This window comes from Pristis pectinata, chromosome 24 (assembly GCF_009764475.1).
Source record: "Pristis pectinata isolate sPriPec2 chromosome 24, sPriPec2.1.pri, whole genome shotgun sequence".
Classification (NCBI taxonomy): domain Eukaryota; kingdom Metazoa; phylum Chordata; class Chondrichthyes; order Rhinopristiformes; family Pristidae; genus Pristis; species Pristis pectinata.
In genome coordinates, this window is record NC_067428.1 from 9836541 (window position 1) to 9860541 (window position 24001).

At 40.4% G+C, this 24001-nt stretch overlaps 2 protein-coding genes across 7 annotated transcripts in view; one reads left to right on the top strand and one right to left on the bottom strand.

Moving 5' to 3' along the window:
- Positions 1-4255, top strand: part of chaf1a (chromatin assembly factor 1, subunit A (p150)) — a 34070-nt gene extending 29815 nt beyond the window's left edge. For 5 of the 6 annotated variants that reach the window (XM_052037820.1, XM_052037819.1, XM_052037818.1 and 2 more), the window contains exon 15: positions 3524-4219. In XM_052037820.1, the coding sequence (XP_051893780.1) occupies positions 3524-3681 (158 nt within the window). In that variant the 3' untranslated portion in view covers positions 3682-4219. Of the gene's footprint in view, positions 1-3523 lie in introns of all 6 variants that reach the window. The other variant, XM_052037817.1, reaches the window with a different exon arrangement.
- Positions 4256-7161: 2906 nt separating this feature from the next.
- Positions 7162-24001, bottom strand: part of ubxn6 (UBX domain protein 6) — a 28772-nt gene continuing 11932 nt past the window's right edge. The window contains exons 5-11 of the mRNA XM_052037675.1: positions 22621-22718; positions 20434-20509; positions 17132-17216; positions 15279-15498; positions 12167-12297; positions 11267-11412; positions 7162-10178 (exon numbers count right to left, since the gene is read on the bottom strand). Of these exons, the coding sequence (XP_051893635.1) occupies positions 10053-10178; positions 11267-11412; positions 12167-12297; positions 15279-15498; positions 17132-17216; positions 20434-20509; positions 22621-22718 (882 nt within the window). The 3' untranslated portion in view covers positions 7162-10052. The remainder of the gene's footprint in view (positions 10179-11266; positions 11413-12166; positions 12298-15278; positions 15499-17131; positions 17217-20433; positions 20510-22620; positions 22719-24001) is intronic.

Below are 24001 nucleotides of genomic sequence, written 5' to 3' on the forward strand. Positions count from 1 at the left end.
TGTTTAACCTCTCTTGGTAGCACCTGCCCTCTAATCCAGGCAGCATCCTGGTAAACCTCATCTGCATCCTATCCAGACCCTCCACATCCTTCCTATAATGGGGCAACCAGAATCCAGATGTGGCCTAACCAGTTTTATAAAGCTGCAACATAACTTCCTGACTCAAACTCATTGCCTTGACTATTAAAGGCAAGTATGCAATTAGACATTCTTTACCACCCTGTCAATTTCTGTGGTCACTTTCGTGGAGCTATGGACTTGGACCCCGAGATCCTTCTGTACATTAACAACACTGTTTAGGGTCCTACTATTAACTGTGTACTGTTTCTTTACATTCAACTTTTCAAAGTGCAACACCTCGCCCTGGGCCGAATTAATCTCCATCTGCCATTTCTCTGCCCATATCTGCAACTGATCTATATCCCTCAGTCTCTAGGCCTACTTCTTTGGCAGGGATTTCCCACCCCACAGATGACCCTTTCTCCTGCCTTAAGCTCTCTTCCTCCTCTTCGACACCTCGTCCTGGCCTTCTGCCCACTCTGGATCTCTTCACCTCTAACTGCCGACGAGACATTAACTGTCTCAACTTCACCACTCCCTTCACCTATTCCAACCTCACACCCTCACGCCCTCCACTCCGCACCAATCCTAATCTATCAAACCCGCAGATAAGGGTGGTGCTGTTGTAGTCTGGCAGACTGACCTTTACATTGCCGAGGTCAGATGTCAACTCTCGGACACCACCTCTTACTTATCCCTCAACCTGGACCCCACCAAGGATCATCAGGCCATTGTCTCGCACACTATCACTGACATCGCCTCCGGAGACCTCCCCTCTATAGCCTCTGACCTCATAATTCCTCTACCCTGCACTGCCTGTTTCTACTTCCTACCCAAGATTCACAAACCCAACTGCCCTGGTAGACCCATTGTTTCTGCCTGCCCCTGCCCCACTGAACTTGTGTCCTCGTATCTTGACTCCATTTTGTCCCCCTTGGTTCAGTCCCTTCCTACCTATGTCCATAACACTTTGCATGCTCTCCATCACTTCAACAACTTCCACTTCCCTGGCCCTGACCCACCTCATTTTCACCATGGGCGCCGAGTCTCTGTTCACTTCCATCCCTCCATCAGGAAGGCCTTGAGGTTCTTTGCTTTCTTGATAACAGATCCAACCAGTTGCCCTCCACCTCCACCGTCTGGCGGAACTGGTACTTGCCCTTAACAACTTCTCTTTTGGCTCCCCCCACTTTTTCCAAACTAAAGGTATAGTCATGAGTACTCACGTGGGCCCCAGCTATGCCCGTCTCTTTGTCAGTTACGTGGAACAGTCCATGTTCCAAGCCTACATCGGTAACACCACCCCCAACTCTTTCTCCGCTAAATTGACGCCTGCATTGGGGCTGCTTCCTGCACCCTTGCTGAGCTTGTCAATTTCATCAACTTCACCTCCAACTTCCACCCTGCCCTCAGATTCACTTGGTCATCTCTGATACCTCTGTCTCCATCTCTGGAGACAGATTAACCACAGACATCTTCTACAAACCCACTGACTCCCACAGTACCTTGACTACACCTCTTCCCACCCTGCCACTTGTAAGGACACCATCCCCTTCTCCCAGTTCCTCCGCTGCATCTGTTCCCATAATGAGGCTTTCCATTCTAGGACATCAGAGATGTCCTTTTCCGGTAACCAGGGTTTCCCTTCTATCACCATCAATGCTGTCCTTGCCTGTATCTCCTCCACTTCCCGCACATCTACCCTCTTTTCTCACCTCCCCACCCCACCCCCCGACATAACAGGGACAGGGTTCCCCTTGTCCTCACCACCCCACGAGCTTCTGCATCTAACACATTCTCTGCAACTTCTGCCACCTCCGATGGGATCCTACCACAAGGCACATCTTTCCCTCACCTCCCTCTCTCTCTGCTTTCCTCAGGGACTGCTCTCTCCGTGACTCCCCTGTCCACTTGTCCCTCTCCACTGGTAACCACCCCCCTCTCCCCACCCCGGCACTTTTGCCTGCAACCGCACCAAGTGCTACACCTGTTCTTACCCCTCCTCCCTCACCACCATGTAGGGTCCCAGACAGTCCTTCCAGGTGAGGCAGTGTTTCACATGTGAGTATGAGGGTGAAGGATCTTGGCTCAAAACATCAGCTGTTTATTTCCCTCCATGGATGCTGCCTGACTTGCTGAGTTCCTCCAGCACTTTTTGTGCATTGCTCCAGATTCCAGCATCTGCAGAATTTCTTGTATATCCCACTGTATCTGTTGGCAATCTTCTACACTTTCCACAACACCACCAATCTTTGTCATCTGCAAACTTACTAACCCACCCCACCCATCCACATTTTCATCCAAGTCATTTATATATGGCATAAACAGCAGAGGTCTCGGTACGGATCCCTGTGGAACACCACTAGCCACAGACCTCTGACCACTACCCTCCTCTATGGGCAAGCCAATTCTGCAGCCAAGTCACTGAATCCCATGCATCTTAATCTTGATGAGCTGACCATGGTTGTCAAATATCTTGTTAAAATCCATTTAGACAATATCCACTGCTTACCTTCTTCGATCACCTTCATCACCACATCAAAACTTAAGTTAGTAAGATCTGATCTGATTGCCCTGCACAAAACCATGCTGACTGTCCCTAATTAGGCCATGCTTTCCCAAATCCTCAAATCCTGTCTCTAGGATCCTCTCCAATAGCTTCCCTACCTCTGATGTGAGATCCACCAGGATTACCCCTAGTTCCCTACTTGAACAAAGGAACATTAGCTACTTGCCAGTTGTCTGGGACCTCATCTGTGGTTAGAGAGGACACAGATATTGGTCAAGGCCTGAGCAATCTCATCTTTTCTCTCTCCATAACCTGGGGCATATCCCATCAAGCCCTGGCGACTTGTCCACCTTTAATGTTCTTCAAGAGCCCCAACACCACCCTTTTCTTTATCTCAAAATGCTCTGGTATATTGGCATGCACCACACTAATCTCGCTATCCTCCACCTCAGTGAATACCGATGCAAAGTACTCACGTAGGACCTCGCTCCAACTGTCTGTTATGGCATCTCTGAGAGTTGTTGTAGTTCCTCAATTTATGATTTTAATGTTTGTAGTTAGTGTCAATATATTCTGTTCAGTAATTTTTGTTTTCCTCTAATCAGTTTAATTATTCTATTGTGTAACATTTTCCAGCAAGACAAAGTTAGTGACTGGCATGAGGTTTCAAACACCTGTTGTGTGTGTTATTGGCTATCCATGTTATAGATGGACTCTTGGCTGCTTCTGTTTTTTTAGAAATGGTTGTAATGATTTACATTGATAATGGGTGTACCAATGTTAGGATCATTTCTTCCACGTACTACAAAAACCTGGTTTGACTGAGATATTATCACTTTTGGTGCAAACATTGTAGTCTTCCAGAGTGTTCAGTTGCTACTTTTTATTAAACAAGCATGGAAATTTACATGTCTACTTATGTCTCTCTCTCCCCATTTGCCACCAAACCTACAGAGTGTAACGTCAAACATAAGGTGAAGCCTGTGGAATTGTGTTCCAAATTGGCAACTGACATCGTGCCTCTAGAGCTGAGCTCAGAACTGGCTGCTGATGAGACAATGGACATTGAACCATGTGAAAATGCTGCTGTCAACTCTCCCAACCATACCTGAATTGATAAATATATATATACTAATAGCTTTATGTATGTAGGGTGCTTTTTTTCTGTTTAGAAACTTTTTAAAAACATTTTCTGTATCATTTCATAAACTTAAAATACTTGAAGTTCTGTAAGAAAAAACAAATAAAATGGCACTTTTGCAACAAAAAATTGTAATTTGATAATTTAAGAAATTGACATGAGTATAGTTAAACTTATGGGCATTAATAAACATCCAGTTATGTACAATACAAAATCTTGGCATTTCTGACACTTGAAACATTGATTTGTTCTGAATATTTATGAATGCACTAAAAATTATTTAATGTAGATTTTTTTATTTTGACATTTATTGCAATACTACTCCCTTTTTCAGTGCCCTTAACTTATGGCTCACTGTTTAATGAGAAATCTTGTTTGTAATGCTATTTACTTTGTGATCTATTTTTGAAATACCTTTTTTGTATTTAACTTAATATTGTCATTCATGAATGTTTACTTCCTCTGCCCATCAACTACGCCTTACAGCATTCTCTCCAGGCTGAGCTTTGTAAAATCATTTAATAAATCTGCATGTGGTTTAGTAGTAAGGTAGTCACAGTGCAGATTTCCTTCAGATCCTCAGCAAATGCATAATTGATTTTACCCCCAACACTTTCATAGAAGGTTGCCTCTGATATGTAGCTTGCAAAAAAAACACTGGTGGTTAACAGGTCACAAGCAACATCAGTGTAATGGGGAGAGAACTAATAACAAAATAAAGGCTTGGATCAGACGTCAACAATTTTTAGGGATTTATCATAATATAGTTTGAGTAAATCAAATTTGAAAAGTAGGCCCATAGAATGCATTTGCAGCAGTTCTTTTTTGGAATAAGTTTATAGCAACTAGGAAATCAGTTGCTGTAAATGTGTATTGAGATAATGACAACAGGTGATTTTTTTTGGAAGAGATCCTATGGAGAGCTTCAGATTAGTCAAAGTAGAGTCTTAATAGATTAACTAAGTGAGAAATTAACTTTTGTCACTTGATAAGCAATTTAAAGAAATGTTTTAATTCTCAGGAGGTATTCCATTGTGAAATTTCTGGTGAATTGCTATCCATGGCCAGCTGAAGTTTAAGCTTCAATCTAATTCTAAGTTGCCAAGACTATTGAGCCCAACTTTCAAGCAGCAGTAAACAACAAATCATGAAGTGGGAGAAAATGGGTTGAAAGTAACAAGGGATATAAAATATTTTGAACTTTTCATAAGAAAAATTACCCAAAAAATGTGGGTCCCAGAGATAATCACAAGAAAAATGGAGAATAAAGAAATGGCTGAAGTATTAACCACTTTTGCTGCAGAAATAGAAGGAAACAAAGAATGACAGTAAATTACATAGTTATTACATGAAAGGGAATTGCCAGAGAAATTAAGGGGACTAAAATTGGACAGCATACCTGGACCTGATAACCTGAATTCTCGAGTTCTAAGATCTATACAGAGATAGCAGGTGCATAAACGATATCCCAAAGTTCCCTAGATTCTGGAACAATCCCAGAAAATTCTAGCTCATTTGTGACAATGCTGCCAAGAAATCTCAACAGTAACTTTTGTTAACCTTTTGAACTCTGTGCTATGAGCAAAGATAGGTGGTGGACACTGGAATGGATACAGGTAGGAACAAGATTACTATCTTAAAGTTAATGAGAGTAAAGAGCTGGGATACCTATTAAGATCCGCCAACAATGAACTGAAGATTGGTATGTCTGGGGGCCAGCAGGGTGCATTTGGCTGCACAGAACCTTTAAACAAGGAATGTCCAGTTTCTTGTGAGTATTCAAAGAGGGAGTCATTAAGTCTGTGACATAAATAGCTACTGATCTGAGTGACAGTATTGATATTGGTTTATTATTGTCATTTGTACTGAGGTACAGTGAAAAACTTGTCTTGCATACCGATCACACAGGTCAATTCATTACACAGTGCAGTTACATTGTGTTAGTACAGAGTGCATTGAGGTAGCACAGGTAAAAGCAATAACAGTACAGAGTAAAGTGTCACAGCTACAGAGAAAGTGCAGTGCAACAAGGTAGATTGTGAGGTCAGAGTCCATCTCATCGTATAAGAGAACCATTCAATAATCTTATCACAGTGGGATAGAAGCTATCCTTAAGCCTGGTGGTAGGTGCCCTCAGGCTCCTGTATCTTCTACCTGATGGAAGAGAAGAGAGAATGACCCAGGTTGGTGGGGTCTTTGATTATGCCGGCTGCTTCGCCAAGGCAGCGAGGTAGAGTCCAGGGAGGGAAAATAGAGTTGACAAGCAGTGAGCCAACTATACCTCCTTATTTCACTGCCAATGTATTTGAAAGTTCATAAGGGAGAATCACCATTGGAAATTACTAGTTGATTTGGCCATTTTATAGAGAATAATCCATGGAAACCCTCTCATTGCCTTTGAAGAAATGGTTCAGTCAGGTCAAGCAATGCAGATATATATTCTATCTGCAGCATTCTTCCTGGTTCTTCATGCTAAGAATCATATCCATAGCAACCCAATCTGGTGTAAAGCCACATTGTAGGTGTTAGATTCTCCTCATTCTTACAGTCTATACTGTTTTCCCATTTTCACTGTTATACTGAGCCTAGCTTTTGGGGGCCATTTGAACAACAGTGCAAAAGTAGCACTTTAAGTACTAGGGCAGTTCTTCCATCCAAATACTACTAGAAACACTTCTGAATAGTCTGTGGTCTGTTGCTTTATACAATTTTACAGGAACTTCATCCCTGGCAGTCACCTTGCTAAAGTATGAATCTCAGAAGATATGAAGGTGGGAGATTGTCAGATGCAATGCCAGTAAAAAAAGAGAAAAGTGACTGGATTTGTTAGCCTAACATCTGTTGTTGATGGAATCATATGATTGGGGGGGGGGGGTTGGGGGGTTGGGTAGAGTAACATAAGCACGAATAGATAGGTAATTGAAGGGCTAAACTCAAATCAGGTTTGGGACCTTCTTTCTCCCCCCCCCCCCCCAAGCTGACAGACTTTGGAATGCCATAGGTCATGAGCATAACTATTCACAAACATAATGATTTAGATGGTCAGTGTAATATATCCAGATCTGCTGATAATACAAAATTAAGTGGAAAAGTAAGTCACAAAGGTATAGGGACTCTATACAAGATGAAAGAATATGGGGAAAAGAGGAAGCTTTATGAAGTCATGTCACAGAGCAGCAAGTTTCACTGAATATTGGAACAGCTCGAGGGCTAGACAATCTATTCATGTTTGAATTCTCATTACTTTTCCAGACCCAGGAACAAAGAATATGGGATAAACAAATAACAAACTTTTCAGAAAGGGGAAAGTAATGACAACATTACTTGGCTAACTACAATGCAGTTAACCAAATAATGTGACGTATATTTACAAACAGTCGAATTGTTGAGAGTACTTTATTATTAACCAAGAACATGTAGTGTGTGAAAATTAAAACAATATACACCAGAACCAAAATATGCAAGTTTTAATAGCTTCATTCTTAGCTGTACAATGATTGCTTCATTCGTAACTGATAAATTAAAACAAGCAATTGACTAGTTATGGCCAACAAGTTACAAGAAAGAAAGATCTTTAAAGACCTTTTGACAGAAATTCAAGCACAGAATTAGTGTTAAAAAGGTATTTAATGATTTTGGTAACTGCATCAATAAATGACATTACTGTTGAACTATTTGCGACACAGGGTGTTCTATTTATTGGTGTAGAGTAAAATAGGGAGCAAGTAACTTGTATGCAACAATGTTCATAAGCAGTTTGGTAATACAATATTCAGCTTTGCAATATTACAGCAAATAAGAAACTGGGTCAGTAGTGTTGGCTACAATACAACATTTAGCCTCACTGTCTAAGCCAAGGGAAAATACCAACATAAACTGTAGCTATGAGAAACAGCAGGCTAATCTGCAATATTCCACAGTTGGTCAAACCCCGCCAACAACTAAGCTCTCACAATCAGTCTCCCAGTTCTGAAAAAAGACTGCCAGCATCCATTGACTGTATCACAGGAAGAATTAGCACCAGGGAGGGAAGTAATAAATACTAAGCTCAATGAACAATGCTGCATTTGAAAGCAAAGACCCATTTCTGTGTGAAACTAAAAAAAAACTTTACAATTCTGGCCACTTGCTTATCTTGAATTTCATCACTCCTCCACTGGTCAGTCTTACCTTCAGCTGCCAAAGCCCTAAGGCGCTAGAATTTCTTCCCCAAACCCACTATCCTTTAAGATGTTCCATAAAGTTAACCCCTTTACCCAAACTTTTAGTCAGAGTCCCATTATTTCCATGTGGCCAATTGTCAATTGTTTGGTAACAATCCTGTGAAGCACTTTGGGACATTCTTGCTAAAGACATTAAAAACATGAACATTGCTGTAATGGTTAAAAAGGCAGCCATAAAACAGATTTATTGGTGATCAAATCTCAATTGAGCTTAGTTTTGAAATCACAATCATTTTAAATAGATATACAGCATTAATGGGACACCTAGCTCAGTGCAGAAACATGTAGTTACCACACAAGCTCTGCCTTCTGTGCATATTATACAAGTGTAAATCTGAACTGAACGCCATCAAATTCCAAAAAGGTACAACACGTCCTTACTTGCTTCACCTCTGCAGCATTAAAAGTTCTGACAGCTCAGCCTGCACTCAATGCACATGAAGGCAAGTTCCCTGCACAATGACAGCTCCAATAACAGTTCGGCTCACAGTCAAAACGATTAAGATACTCCAGCCATGGCCAACGGACCGCAAACTCAAAGCTGCTCAAGATGGACAGGCCACCTGTTTAACCAAACACACAACAGCTGTCTTGCAAGTAATCATTATTTAGACACAAATGCCAAGTTATTGTAGATGGCACTGTGGGAAGCTCACTTTCGGAATATTGTTCTCAAACTGGATATGGTGGAGTAATGATCAAGTGTTGTTTGTATTTTCTATCTTAAAATTCAGATGCAGTAGCTTTATAAATAAAGCAGAACTATAACAACTGTATTCAAATTTTTACTTCATTTTCTGGTTATAATAGGAACTATTACAAACAAAATACTTGCATTTACATAGCATCTTCACATCCTGTGCTTCGATAACTATTGGGTTACTTTTGCAATGTTGTTACTACTTTGTAGGAAAGACAAAAGCTAATTTGTACACAGCTTGATCCCACAAACAAATTATGAAATAATCTCTTTTTGGTGAAAGTCATTCATCCCCAAATTGTACTGGTGGAGTTTTTGTCCCTTGGTTTATGAATTAATTGTAAAACAGCCCTCCAATACTACTGCACTGAAGAAACAAGGTAGTTTGATGTCTAAACTCTGGTTGGAACAGGAGATCCTGCAAAACACAGGAGGACAGCCAGCTGGTGAACAAGAATCTAATCCAGTTTCAAAGAAAAACATTTTCTATCAATTTTCAGAAGGCTCTTCCTCTGACTCCACTCAATACCACTCCTGCTTTCATCCAAGATGGTACACAATATGCTGTTACTATAATATTGACTGAAAGCTGAAATTCAAAGCTCATGGGGCTACCAGCAGCACACTTTTTTCTGCAATGCACCCTTCCTGATGTCCTCACTGCTAATGCCAATTTATTTTGATGCATTCATGGTAACAATCACACAGGTTGTTTCTTAAAAAGATCTGGTTTGTTACTGAGACCATAAAGGTACAAAGGATAATCGTGGCAGACTTATCTTGCTGAAACACCACAGAACAAATCGACCTCATCAAATACCAACTGCAATGTTATCGCGGTATTAGAAAAAAAACCATCCAAGCCCCAAGGAGATCAATGTATAGAGGCAGTAAAAAATATTTACCAAAAAGCCAAACTCAGAGTGTTAATGGCAAACAATATACAATGAATTAAGATCAAATTCTATTCAAAGTTAAGCTTAATAATATTAATTTAATTATTAATCGCAAATCCTTCCACCCTCCCTAAACACAAGGTCCTTTCTTGATATTTTGTTTTCTTAAAAAAGTATGCTTCTTCACTCACTTAGTTAAACTGAGCAGAATTTCTCATGTAAAGTGGACTTCAGTGTGATGCTCATTATTAATTGGGATTACAACTGTGTTGCCCATCCTATTCTGAATCACCACATTAAATGGTCTAGACCAAGAGAAGGAACAGGAAACTTCATTACCTGTTTCAGATTATGCATTAATACCTGTGTACAGAGACCTGTGTACATCTCAAATCATATTTCAAATGACTGAAGGAATTCTTCATTCCTGCCTTCCTCCATGGATGCAGTACTAACACGGCTTCATTTATAAAATAAATTTACATACAGTATTCAACTGAGCAGTCAAAAGGTTTTTTTTTACTTATACAAGAGTTTGGACATTAGACAGCAGTTCTTGTTTTATTGTGCCAGTAAGGTTTTGACCTGCAGCTTGCAGATCCAATAGAACCTCTGCATCCCATGTCAAAGTCAGCAAAGCAGCAGGAACCTGAAAATGACACAGTAAAGATCAGTGCTGCAAGTTTGAAAAAAAAGATGCAATAATCCTCTTATTATCTACAGTCACTGCATAACCATAAACCCGACAAGCATCATCCTCCCTCCCACAAAAATATTCCTTTCTTGCCACTTCCAAAGGTATTAACACAATGGGTTTGCACTGATTGAACCATACTGCAGTTAGTATCCATTCTCCACAATGCCCAGTTATGCACTCAGCTGCTAGCTGCACCACGTCACTAGATTGTGACCAGGAGAAGCTCTGGCTAAATTTGCCCAAATGGGTTAGATTCCAAAAGACTTAAACTATAGAAGAGTACAGTCAGTCACTGGCAGAGGTAGAAGACATTTTAGGAAGAGAGAGCAATGCACCAGGTACATCTCACACATTGAAATATAATGGCTTCAGAGGATTTCAACAGATGGCAGAAGATACTTGGATAGTTTGGTCTGCAGTGTTTGTAGCTGGTCTTCACTTACTGCCTTTGTGGTCAGTATAGAATTATTTTTCTCTTAATTCAATTGGGTAGCAACTTTCTTTTAAAGTCCAATATTTGTGACCCAACGTACAGTGACGAGGCAGCACCAAGCTCAGGAGGGAAGCACTCGTGTAAAGTAAGAAAGGAAAAAGTTACAAGAAATTAAAATTTCCATTTGGTTGGGGGAAAAAAGGTGTGTTTAGCAGTAAACACTGTGTAGCAGTTCTGATAGAAGGTCATTACTTGAAACATTAATTATTGTCTCACTAGTAAAAACTGCCATATTTACTATTAGACTTATCCACAGGAACTCAAGCCCACATACCACACGTTTCGTGCCAATTTCTCCTCTAGATAAGAAAGTGATAATAACATGAATTTTAATTCCATTGTTGAAGACACAGATAGGTTCAAAATTCTATGTCCAAAAAACCGATGACGCTTCCTTGCCCAAGGCAGGGAAGAACAAATTACCCAGTGTACCGGCCAACCAAAAGCTTCCCAGTAGATGTCACCAGAGAGCGGGGAACGTTCGCCGCTCCTAAAGTCAGGAGTGAAGAGAAATACCAAACAGTGGGAAAATTGTAAAGCAGTTTACCAAGCCAACTTCGATAAGCATCGCAGAGTCATCCTTCAGCTTCTGCCCTCCAGGTGCCACCAGTTCAAATGGAATACAGTCATTTTCAAGAACACTGTGAACAAATTCACGAAGAGCTAAAACCTTCTCTCGTGCGTAGAATGTTGCTGGATGGAAGGAATGCACATAGTAAGTCTAACACAAATAAAGGACGAGGTTTGAAAGAGATGGACCATAATAATACAAAGATTGTCACCTCCTTCAGCTCATCAGAAGTGGAAGACTTCAGTCGAGTCCTCGAGATATCCAAAATATCTCTTATTATTAGTCAGGAACAACCCTCCCCCCGCCCCCAAACTAAAATATATTATTCTCGCGATGTCACGTCAACAGATTCTGAAGCAAAATAAAATTAAATCCCCCTTGCCTAAACAAATATTAAATCCTGAGAAGGGAATTGATGTGATCTATGTTTTAAGAAAGCTCTATAGGTCTTTTATAACGTAAGGAATGTAGAAATGAAAAGTCAGCCTGGCATTTCAAATTAGAAATTTTCATTGGCAGAGTCTAGGAGAAGTGTGTCAATTGAATGCTTTGTTAAAGAAAAGTATAACACTGAATTCTGCAATAAAAGATTACCACAAGGTAGAAAAGATCTGCGTATAAAACAATCTAAGAAAGAATATGCAGGTTTAATGTACCACTTTTGCCCTTCCCCCATGCCTTTAGAGGTTATACTTTATTTATTCAGCAAATATCAAACTGACACAGTGTACGTGTTTTCTACATTACATTAACTAATTTAACACAGAGCATCACAAGGGCCTTTCAGAATTGGAAAGATGACGAAATAAATCAAGAAACTAATGATAAGGGAAACTTCCTTGGGAATGATTACCGATTTCAAAAAAAAGGTGTTACCTTGTAAAATGTATCCGTCTGGAAACCTGACTCGCAACAGTGTGTAGTTATATTTCTTCAACTCCCTCTGCTCATCTCTCTCCCTCATGGCTTTGGTTCTCAGCATGCTCGCCTTTTCCAAAGCTTCTGATCTGCCATCAAACATCATTTAATACTATGAAGATTTGCACAAATAATGCAGCATCCAGTGGGGGACATTTCCTTATAGGAGACGGCCATTCAGCCCAGCAAGGTTATGCCAACTCTCACAGCACCCCAATTATTTCCCTGTACTCTATTCTCTCTCACGTGCCCATCAACAACTACCCCCACCCCGATTCTACTGCTGCTCACCTACGTGAGGGATAGCTTGTAGTAACCAATTGAGCTGCCAACGGCACAACTTTCAGATGTGGGAGGAAACTGGAGCACCCAGGGAAACCCATGCAGACACAGGGAGAACGAGCAGCTCCATACAAAACAGCACCGAGGTCGGGATGACTGGTCACTGAAGGCAGCCGTTCTACCCGTTGTACCACTCCACCACCCAATTGTGATCCAAGTTGAAATGTTACCATTGGTTTCTTGGGTCAGGAGAAGAAAAGAAATTGTCATGGTCTTACTGGGATCAGGTAGTGAGGTCTGAGTGGTGAGAGGCCTTACTCGGCGTATTGAGGCTCTGCTCCTGCAGTCTCCTGACAGGCAGAGCTGGGGACAGAGCAGTGTCTATCTAAACTTACATTTGATTTTACTAGTTGTTAAACCTCTTAACATTTCATAAAAAGTTAAAACAGAAGTAAGTAGAATTAATAAACTTAAAACAGAGTAATAATAAAAAGCTTGCTTAACTGTTGTCTCTGAATCCACAAGCCAAGGCCTCCTTTCAGATGAATGGGATCTCTGATCCTATGCCATACGTTCTGACACAGAAGAAGCAATTCCCCAGTGTAATCCTGGGGAATCCCTGCAAGGTTGGGCTCTGCTATAGCCCAACAGCACAGCACGTGGAGGGATAGAGGTCCATCTGTTATGCAGCAAATCTGAGACTTGGACTTACTTCTGTTGGAATGACTGAAGTGGGGAAATGCTGCCACAGCCGGCTCATGGTATCTACGATACACGTGGCCCATTTAGCCAAACAAATCGATCTGGTGCCTATGCCCCACATGGGTCTCAGAGCCATACAGCACGGAAACAGGCCCTTCAGCCTAACTGGTCCATGCCAACCAAGATTCCCATCTAAGCTAGTCCCATTTGTCAGTGTTTGGCCCAGATCACTCTAAACCTTTCCTATCCATGTACTTGCCCAAATACCTCTTAAATATTAATGTACCTGCCTCAACGACTTCCTTTGGCAGCTCATTCCATATACTGACCACTCTCTGGGTGAAAAAGTCGCCCCTCAGGTTCCTATTAAATCTCTCCCCTCTCACCTTAAACTCTATGCCCTCTACTTCTTGATTCCCCAACCCTAGGAAAATTACTGTGCACATTGACTCTATCTATGCCTGTCATGGTTTTATACCTCTATAAGATCAATCCTTGTTCTCCTATGGTCCAATGAAAAAAGTCCCAACCCGCTCAACCTCTCCCTCTCTCCATAACAATCCTCTTAGGATCTCTCTTCTGATCAACACATCCCATCTCCCTTTAGCACCCTCTTAAAGATACAGTATTTACCTCAACTACAACATTTTGTGACCACTTAAAAGAAATTTTCTCCAGTTCCTCACTGGATTTATTGGTGATCATCATTATTATAGGCCTTGTTTTTTTAACCTCTGCATGGAAATATCTCCGTATCCATTCTATCAAACTCCTCATAATTTTAGAAGAACTCTATTAATTAACTTCTCAACCTCTCCTTTGCTAGATGCAAGAACCACAGTTCATGAAGTCTTTCACGCTCTCAGGTCTGACATATCCCTTATATTCCTAACCACCAGGTTATGCTGGAAATTATATTATTTGGAGACAGGACAAGGGCAGAATTTGAAATAACACTCAATGGAAAAAACAAGGTGCCCTTATGTCATTCATTTCATATCACAAATAAATAACTTTTCTAAGAATTGGAAACATGGTGTGAATTTGCATACAAAGCCCCAGAACCAACATCCAGTTAATTTGATTCCTACCTCTGTAGTCAGCAGCTGGCAATTAACGGTAATACAGAAGCAGCTTATATCAGGATTAAGGCAGAAATGTTTTTGAGCCAGTGAAGAAACCTTTACTAATTTGTACAACCAGCAGTTGAGCCCAGTGGGATACAGAGAGATCTAAAACTCACAATGAAGAATGCAAACTTGTTTCATTGCTGTGTCAAGCAGAACAGTAAAAACTAATCCCTACTAGAAATACATTTATATAATGTGCCTTTATTGTGGCGTTTCATGGTCAAACGAAAATTAGCACCAAACTAAGGAATGATGTATCAGTATTTACCCACCTTCTCACCCAGCTTTTAGGCACACATTTTCATATTATAAAACAGTAAAAAACAACCTGCTCCCTTGCTGAATAACAGTAATTGATGGATAATTAACTCTCCAAATATTACAGCAATACACTTAGAAATGAGGATGTGAATTACAAGTGACTTATGAAGCATTATGTAGTTTATTGACCAAGAAATAGAGATTATGAAGACAGAGTGTTTGCACGCTATACACCCACACATTCACACAAGTCTCTGTCCAGAAAAGCTATTGCTGACAATTAAGGTGCTATCCATAGTACAAAAGGACAACTTTTCACTGCACTCTGCAACAGGAACCTACACAGAGTAAATTTTTTTTTGACACTTCAAATGTTTTTTTTAAAAAGCATTTATTCACCAAAACGATCAGTATTTCAGTCTATTCACTACGCTTTGCTATCAGAGTCAAAGTGTGATGGGTTCAAGCTCCATACAATAATGGAACCTGATAGTTCAGTGTAGTATAGGCAGTATAGAGTTAAGCTATTCAAGCATGTATAAAAGTTGCAAAGCAGAAAATGATTTGGTTAGGTGCTCTGGAAGATCAGGTCGTTCCCTTCCAAACAGATAGCTAAGTTTTAAAAGTATACCCATTCCTCATAATTAAACCAGAGAATTTAACCCAGTAGCATTGCTATGTGGATTAAGTCTTACCTCATCAGCTGCTCCCGTTTAATTTCTTCAGCAGTCAGGTTATAGAAGTCACTGGGTAATTCGAATTTTGCTGCCTGGGCTGAAGGTCGAAAAACTTTGACCCGTCGATCCAGTTGTGCTCTGACTGGCTCAGCATTTAAAAGTTCATCCTTGTATTGTCTGAGTTCTTCGCATGTAGTAACAAAATCCTCATTTAACACATAAAAATCATCTTCGTTCTCTATGGATTAAACATATTTTTAAAAGTTGGTTAAGTTAGAATGCAAAAGGTGAATTACATATCACACTGAAATTCTACTTTTTTACTTCTTCCCTGCATAGCTGACCCTAACATAAAGGTGATTCTCTCAGAAGAGAGCAGTTCCATTCATTGCAACTCAAATTTTGGGTCAACTCCAGTACAGAATTGAAGACACCAACCTCAGGAAAATGGGCTATTCACTGGGCACTTAATGATGAAAGGAAGAACTGGAATAAGAAAAGAACTTCTTCATCAAGTATCATATTTCAATGTCACTTCAGGTCACTTGATGATAACAGTCATTTTTTTTGAATGAAAAATTCTGGTTAATTACAAAAAAATAATTTGAAGGAAATTTCAGCCCAATGATTCACAGGTTCTAAAGCACATACAAATCCACTCTGCACTAAGAATGGTACTTGCAGACACATGACCAGAGCAAACACAAATAGGTAATGGGCTTGACAAACTCCCTATCTTTAGGTGCAGTTGATCAGTTGAAGTCAGCCAACTCAAAACTACTGGTACCTGGGAAAATGTGTGTGTGGGGTCAACTAAAACTTCATTATACAGTGTGGACTTTGATGAGCAAAGTTAGGATAATGGTAAGTATTTAAAGACAGGCATAGCAAAAGTGGATACAAATGCTTGGCTCAAAGATCAGAGTGGATAAAATGGGCTTTAATTTATGCAGAATTGGCACCAGGACTGGAGAAAGAGAGAACTGTTCCACTAGAAAAGACCGAGCCTCAGTAGGGTTGGGACAGGTTAAATAAATGGGCAAGGACATGGCAAATGGAATACAATGTGGAAAAGTGCAAGATCATCCACTTTGATAGAAAAATGTGGAGTATTGGCGAGACTAAATGTTGTTGATGTTCAGATGGACCTGGGTGCCTTTGTACATGAAAGTTAACATACAGGTTAGGTAAACAAATAGCAAATGGTATATTGGCCTTTATTCTAAGAGAACTGAATGCAAGAGTGAAGATATCTTCCTCCAATTACATAGGACACTGGTAACACCGCATCTGGAGTAACATACAGGGCTGGGCTTCCTATCCAAGGAAAGATACACGGCATAGAAGGAGTGCAGCAAAATTCACCAGATTAGACTCCTAGGATGATGGGTTTGTCACAGAAGGAGAGATTAAGCAGACTGAGGATGTATTCTTGTGTTTCAAAGAATGAGAGGTAATCTCATTGAAAAGTACAAAATTCTTATATGGTTTTACAGAATAGACAAGGGGTTGATGCTTCCCCTAGCTGGGATATCCAGAATAAGGGAATGACTAAATTAGGGCTCAACCATTCAGGACAGAGATAAGAATAGATTTCTTCACCCAGAGGGCTGTGAATCTTTGCTATTCTCTACCAAGTGTTGTGGAGGCTCAGTCCCTGAGTATATTCAAAGCTGAAGTCAATAGATTTTTTAGATAGCAAGGGAACCAGGTGATTTGAGTTAATACAGGACAGTGGTGCTGAGGCAACTAATTAGCTATGACGTTACTGAGTGATAGAGCAGGCGTGAAGGGCAGACCAGCCTGCTCCCAATTCTGTTTCTTCTATAGCTCTGAACAATCAATAAAAGTCACTGAAAATTCATGGTTACCTTGCCCAGGTACCTGCAATTTTTTTCTTTCAAACCCAATTGACTGTAAAAATTCATGCGTCCCTTCGAGTTCAGATATCCTTTCCTTGTTGGAGAGGGAGAAAGAAAATTCATAGAACAGAATATCCAAACTATTTGACAGTTCAAATGCATAATTCATCAATGAGGATGTAAATTTAATTGAATGATAAATCACCACACCAACATCATTTAATAATCCCAAAGATCCCCTAAAGGACACATATACCAAATAAGTAATGATCAAAACAGCAAGGCAAGAAGTTCCAGGAAACAATACAGTGACAGAGGACAGAGCTCTCAACATATCCAGTCATTATGGAGCAGGAATTAACAAAGCTAATACAATTCTGAGGCATTTACTAAGATCAGTGAGAGATGCGTATGAATCCATCTTCCAATATACGCTAGCTTCTAATCAAGCCCAATAGCTGGTACAGAGACTGATCTCTATTATTCAAGAACTGAGTAGTGGTATTCAATCAGCACTCAAGCTTGAAAAGGTGGAGAATGATAGGAATCTTACTAAATAGAGAAGATTAATCCATAGCTCTCAACTGAAGTTCAATAACTTTACTGAAAAGAGGGATGCAGGCATATTATTTAAAAGACTAATGTCCTGTGCACTTCCTCACTTGGAGTAAATAAAACCTAAAATGGTCTTCCTCATTTGAAGATTGAACAACAGCAGAGTAATTCAATATGCTATTGAATGCCATGGTATCAAAACTGTAGACTCCCCGGAGATATGTGGATTCAATAGGTTCTTATGTTAACTTGTTTCTGAAAGCTACAGTGGGAAATGGGAACATTCACGCCAGCAAGATAGGAGCTTATACTCAGAAATTAAGATTAAGTCAGCCTTTAGTTCCCAATGTTTGACAGTGATATTCGCCAATAATGCTAAATCTTTCTTTCTTGGGAATGTGCCCCACTGACATGGCACTCTGAATTTCTTATCTTCTGTACTTGCAAAGGAGATGCATGCATCTGCAGGTCTGCACACGGACATCAATACCTGCAGTCAGAATGTCCCTACAAGGCTGGGTTGAGAAACAGAGGTTGCTTTATTCCTACATCGGGTACAGCATGGCTAGATGTGAAGTGCAATTGAATTCTCCCTATTTACCAGGACGAGTGCAGTTCCAACACCATAAAGGACAAATCATCCAATTGACCAACATCCCATCCACTGCCCCAAACATTCATTTGCTCCACCGCCAGTACAAACTGCAATCATCTACAAAATGAACTGCTGTTGCTTGGCCAACCTGATTCAAATGCACTTCCCAAACATGTGACCTCTACATGCAGGCAGCCAAAGGCTTCAGACACATGGAACACCTTTCCCTACAACACCCAGTTGCATACCAGTCCAACGTGGTAATGTATTGCTATTCCTTTATTGTCACTAGATTCAAACCCTGAAGCTCCCTACCTAATAACTTTGTGTAGTCCTTCAGCTGTAGGAACTCCTAACCATTCATACACGTCTCACCACCACCAAATAGGGATTAGCAATAAATACTCCCTTTGCCAGCAATACTTCGGTTAAAATTAATAAACAAACTATTTGCTGATGTTTGAGAGCAGACTGACGATTGTGGGGTGAACAGCTAGAATGAATTTCTCCTGCTGTGTGTGGAGAGAACACACCCAGGCAATTTTCACCTTTGCTGGTGAAATGTGCATCTGTACATGTATAGCTCAATTAGAGACAAGATTAGTTCCAAAGTACATCTTCAATACTACAACAGTAATGTTGCCTGGTTCCATGATGTTTGATGTAGCCATTTCTTCATAACACTTTTTTTTAAACAAAATAAACTTTATTCATAATAAAAGAAACTATATACAATAATAAAACAGTGCAAACCTTTACATTCGTGTACAGATCAATTCTTAGTGTTACTTTTTTATACAAACCAAAGCACCAATGCCACTTGTGTGGCTCCCCGGGGGTGATAACCTAATCCCACATTTACAGTCTTTAAGGGGCTTCCTCGCCGGACCCTGCCCCTCCCTCTCCTGTGGCAGAAGAACCCTAAACTGTCATCCTTCCCTGGAGTGAACTGAATTGGCTGAAAACTGGCTGGTAATCATGGGCACCTCAGAAGGAAGCTTAGAAGGATCATCCACAGCTCTTCAGGCTGAACATAGTTGCAAATGCTTCAGCCTTATCATTGGCACTCACATACTGACTACCACCATCTTGGAGGGTGGGAATTCCTTGAAGCCTCCACATCCAGTTAGCTATTCAATTATCCATCACATTCATGACTAGATGGGTAGGGAATGCAGATTATCAATCTGATCCTTTGGTTGTGGGCCCATTTACTTTATCGCATGCTAGCTTTACTATATAATATGAGGAGTCCTGTGTTGCAGCTTCAGCAGGTTAGTACCTCATTTTTAATTATGCTTGATTTAGTTCTGAGACATATGCTCCCCGTACAGAGGAATGTGCCAGGTCACGTGATTACAGATTTTGGTGGAATATGTTTCTTCTGTTGCTAATGACCCACACAAGCTAACAGATGCCTAATTTCGACTCAGCAGATCTGCTACCAGTCCACACCATTCAATACAGCATTCCACACAACACAATAAGAGTGTCCTTAGAAGGGTCCCTGTCTTCACAAGGACTACACAGTGGTCATTCCTACCAATACTAACATGAACAGATGTACCTGCAACAGGTAGATTGGGAAGGAGGTTTCGAACTATAAAATGGCTCGCTCAACATCTGCCAGGAACCAGCCTGGCAGCTATGTCCTTCAGTACTTAACCAGCTTTTTTGGTGGTAATTCGACCAACTCAGTCATGGAGGTAGCCTCTCTCCTGAAAGTGACCTCCATTATTTTGGGCCCTTACTATTCTGGGGGCGTTTCAAAGGTTTTTCTACATAGAGGGGTACAGTTTCCTCCACCAAGGGAGGACAGTAGGATATTCACACACATTATGAAGATTTCACTTAAGAAAAAAGTCACTGTACAGTAGAATAGATGCTCCTGTATCTATGGCACTCTCCGTCTTTCGAAATGGGTCTTGATTCAGATTAATGACTTAATGAGACTCAATCATTTAAATTGCAGTTTTATTAAAAATGTTCTGGATTTCTACGTGTTTGTTATTGTACATTGATTCCATCTGTTCTTTCACAAAAGGCAGCAACTATTGATTATTAAATATGATACTGCATATTATGGTCCACCACTTGGCTGAAAATAGTGCTCTGGATCAAGTGACAAGGAGAAGAAAATAAAATGAATCAGAGCATTTACCTGAAAGACTTTGTTCTGCAACTTGATTTTTCTGTATTTTTCTTCACTGGGGTTATTGCATATGTTATCAATGTATCTGTTATTTAAAATAAAGTTTACATAATTTACAGGATGATAGTTGGTTTAATTCTACATTTTCTTTCAAGTAAAAATAAAATGGTAAAGAAGCTGAAAACACTGGAAATACTGGAGATATCAAAGGGACAAAAGCCCAGTTAATAGTTTGAATGGCAACGGTGGTGATGGGGAGACTGGAGCAGGCACGAGCGGAGAAGATAGGAGTCCACCAGACAGGGGTGATACTCATCAGGAACTCAGTTATACCAGTTAGGAAAAATTGAAAGGCTAGATGTGAACTAATAAAGATAATTAAAAATGTTAAAGGGTTTGATATGATGAGCAGGAAAAATCCATTTGCATGCAATACTGAAACTAGGGCCCATACATTGGGTGGTTGGATTGATGGGAATATGGGGAGAATAGGTTACAGGGAAAATTAATGGGGAAAAAAAATCAGATTGTTCCGTGAGCCGGCAAAGACTCAATGGGCCAAATGACCATCTTCTCTATTGTTAGAGATATAGAGCCATAGAATGAAACAGAAAAACAGTCCCTTCAGCCCACTAAATCTGTGCACTAATCCTACCCACATTCCCATCAACTCTCCTCAGATTCTACCACTCACCTTAGATGTAATTTACAGTGGCCGATTAATCCCCCGACCCACATGCCTTTGGGACGTGGGATGAAATTGGAGCACCCAGAGAAACCCCACAGTCACTGGAAAAATGTGCACACTCCACAGTGGCAGCACTCGACTTGGGATTGCACCCGGGCCTCTGGCACTGCCAGGCAGCAGCCCTAACAGTCCTTATATCCTTCCGCCAAAAAAATCCAATCGGTAGTTTCAATAAAATTTAGTTACCTGGAGTCTGAATAGAATGCAGAGCAATTAAGAAAATCGACACATTTGAAGGAAAGCTAAACTAACGTGAATGAGAAAGAAATAAAAGGAAGAAGTTTTGGGGTTGGACTAAGTTTAGGTGGGGACTCGCATGCAGCATCTACACCTGCCTGGTCCAACCAAATGACCTATTTGTGTGTTCAAAATGCACTGAAATACAATGGAGTGGATTGCCTGACCTAATGTCTGCCCGCCACCCACTATGTAGTTGCAGTTGCGATGCGTGCTCCAGTGATCCCAGCACCTCAGAGTTCAGAAGGCTGACCCAGTGGTGGATTCTGTGCCACCAGCTGATCATCTGTGTGCAGGGAGGTCACATGACTCACAATACAACTTTCTTTATTTTCAGGTAATTTGCTTGGAAATTCGAGGTGACCTTCTTGGCTGTGTCCCTTTTAGGGATAGGGAACGGCTTCTTACCCACCCCAAAGAAAGAACAGACTAGGAATGGCAACAAGTTTTTTTTAAAATGTCAATCACCTGGAGGAAATGCAGATTTGAAAATCTTACAAATTATTTTCAAAACTTATTGCCAGCTTCATTTAATAGTTTTCCAAAATACCCAAGCACTATGGTTGAGTATTTTGGAAAAAAATTCAATGAAGCTGGCTCTAAGCACTGTGTATTTTGAGCAATTATATGGGCCACAACATCTATTCTTATATACCATTTCGGCATCCACTCCCCCCCACTGCTCACACCACCTCACACCACCCACCACTCACCGCCCCCGCCCCCCACCCAGCACCCTCAACATCTCTCAAGTCCCAGGCTAAGCCAGAGACCCCATAAATGACCATGGTCTTACTCCGCTGGAGGCCCCCTGCCATTTAGCTCTCTGATTGCATGGAAGAATTTCAGCAGAGCTGGATCACTGAATGGTGAAGACAGTCAACCAATGCAAAAGCCAGGAAGTTCTGGTTGCCAGTAGTGCAATGAGCAAGAGACTCCTCTGATCCACTATCTTTTGACCAGAGTACCAGCAGTCACTTACATGTATATACATTTAAGTTTTTTTTACACTCAAGATTTTGCCATTAGTCACCCAAACAAATTATTTGGTTAAGTGCCGTGGATAAGCTGTCGGTGCTTTGCACTTCTGCAAGCTTGAAATTCGTCATTAGCCTAAGATCTATACAGGCAAATGTACATGATAATGTTACATTTAGATGTCTCCACAATTAGAAATTAGTTGAATGGAGAGATATTTGTCCTTTACTTACCTGCCAAGAGTTTCACAAGCTATCTTTATTTTATCTCTATCCTTGTTGAATGTATGAATCATCATTATAGAGGCTCGTATCGGATCATCAGCAAATTTCTATATTGGAAAGATGTGTGATCCAATTAGAAAGAATGCAATACCACAAAACTTTCACTGTTTTATAATCTGCAACTTCCCAAAATATTTATTTCTTTTTAAAACTGAGAATGAACACCAAGCTAATAGCGAGGATGAGATAGGTGACTGGACATCCAATTTAAAAGACAGTTGGACATGCAGTGCTTCAGAGATTACACGAAAAACTACTGAGTTTTTGTTTACATTTATACAGAAGTAGTTTAAAAGGATTGACTTGAAGCATGAAATATTCCCCTTCCCATCAACAACTATCTCCTCTCTCCTGAGACTGACCTCTTTCAGGTGCTAGTCTACATCTAGTATATCACCCAAATTATTTTTATATTCACATACAAGCTCAACAACAAACGTCAGAACAGTATTCAAAGGCAAAGACATTACAGTCAGTCCATATTTTGCTGTCATCCAAAAATCAGACTGAAAGTGAGTAGATACCTTAACCATTTGCAGCAAAGATGCTGTGCAGTGGTCAGGTATGGAAACTCCAGCTAATTTCCCATTTTCCTGCTCAGAAGTGCCAAGGCCAACAGCTGTGATCATCCTGCAATCCCTGCAGTTGTTCTGACCTGGTCAATTTTCAGAGCTTCTGATTACAAACCGAGGGATAAAAAAAAATCTCCTCTAGCTTTTAGCATTACTCATTTAAAATACATTGTTTTTTTCAATTGTCCCTTTAGAAAAATGTTACAAGATCCCAAAATGCAGGAGGGGGAAATAATTTGGATACCATATAAGACTAAAGTTGAAAATCAAAGAGAATAGGCTGGTGCATAGAGTTAGAGAAAATCATAGAGAAAGATCGAGGGCAAAACCTAGCATGTAAAGATTTTGAATTCAAAAGCTTGAGAGACTGAGCCAGACTTAAGGGCAATAAGTAATCAGAATTTAAGGTGTTACAAATACAGCTGGTGAAATCCCACTTAGTAGGGTATGTGAACCAAGAACAATAAAGGGTAACTTTTGGAAGAAAAATCGGGGGAAAAAGTCAAGAGCTTATGATCAATTTTCTTTGAATGAGTCAGAGCCAAATGTCAAGATTCCAAAGAACTTCATTCATTATTTACCAGACCAGCCATAATTACTTCAGTCTTAGAAACACTGAATATTCCTCGTCCTCTTTCAGGATTCTTGCTGCAGAAATAACATCCAATTAATTCTGTCGTCACACCATTTGATGGGGAAGAATTTCCATCTTCTCATCTGCTACTGGCCAGGCAATCAGTTCAAACAGCGTCACTAAA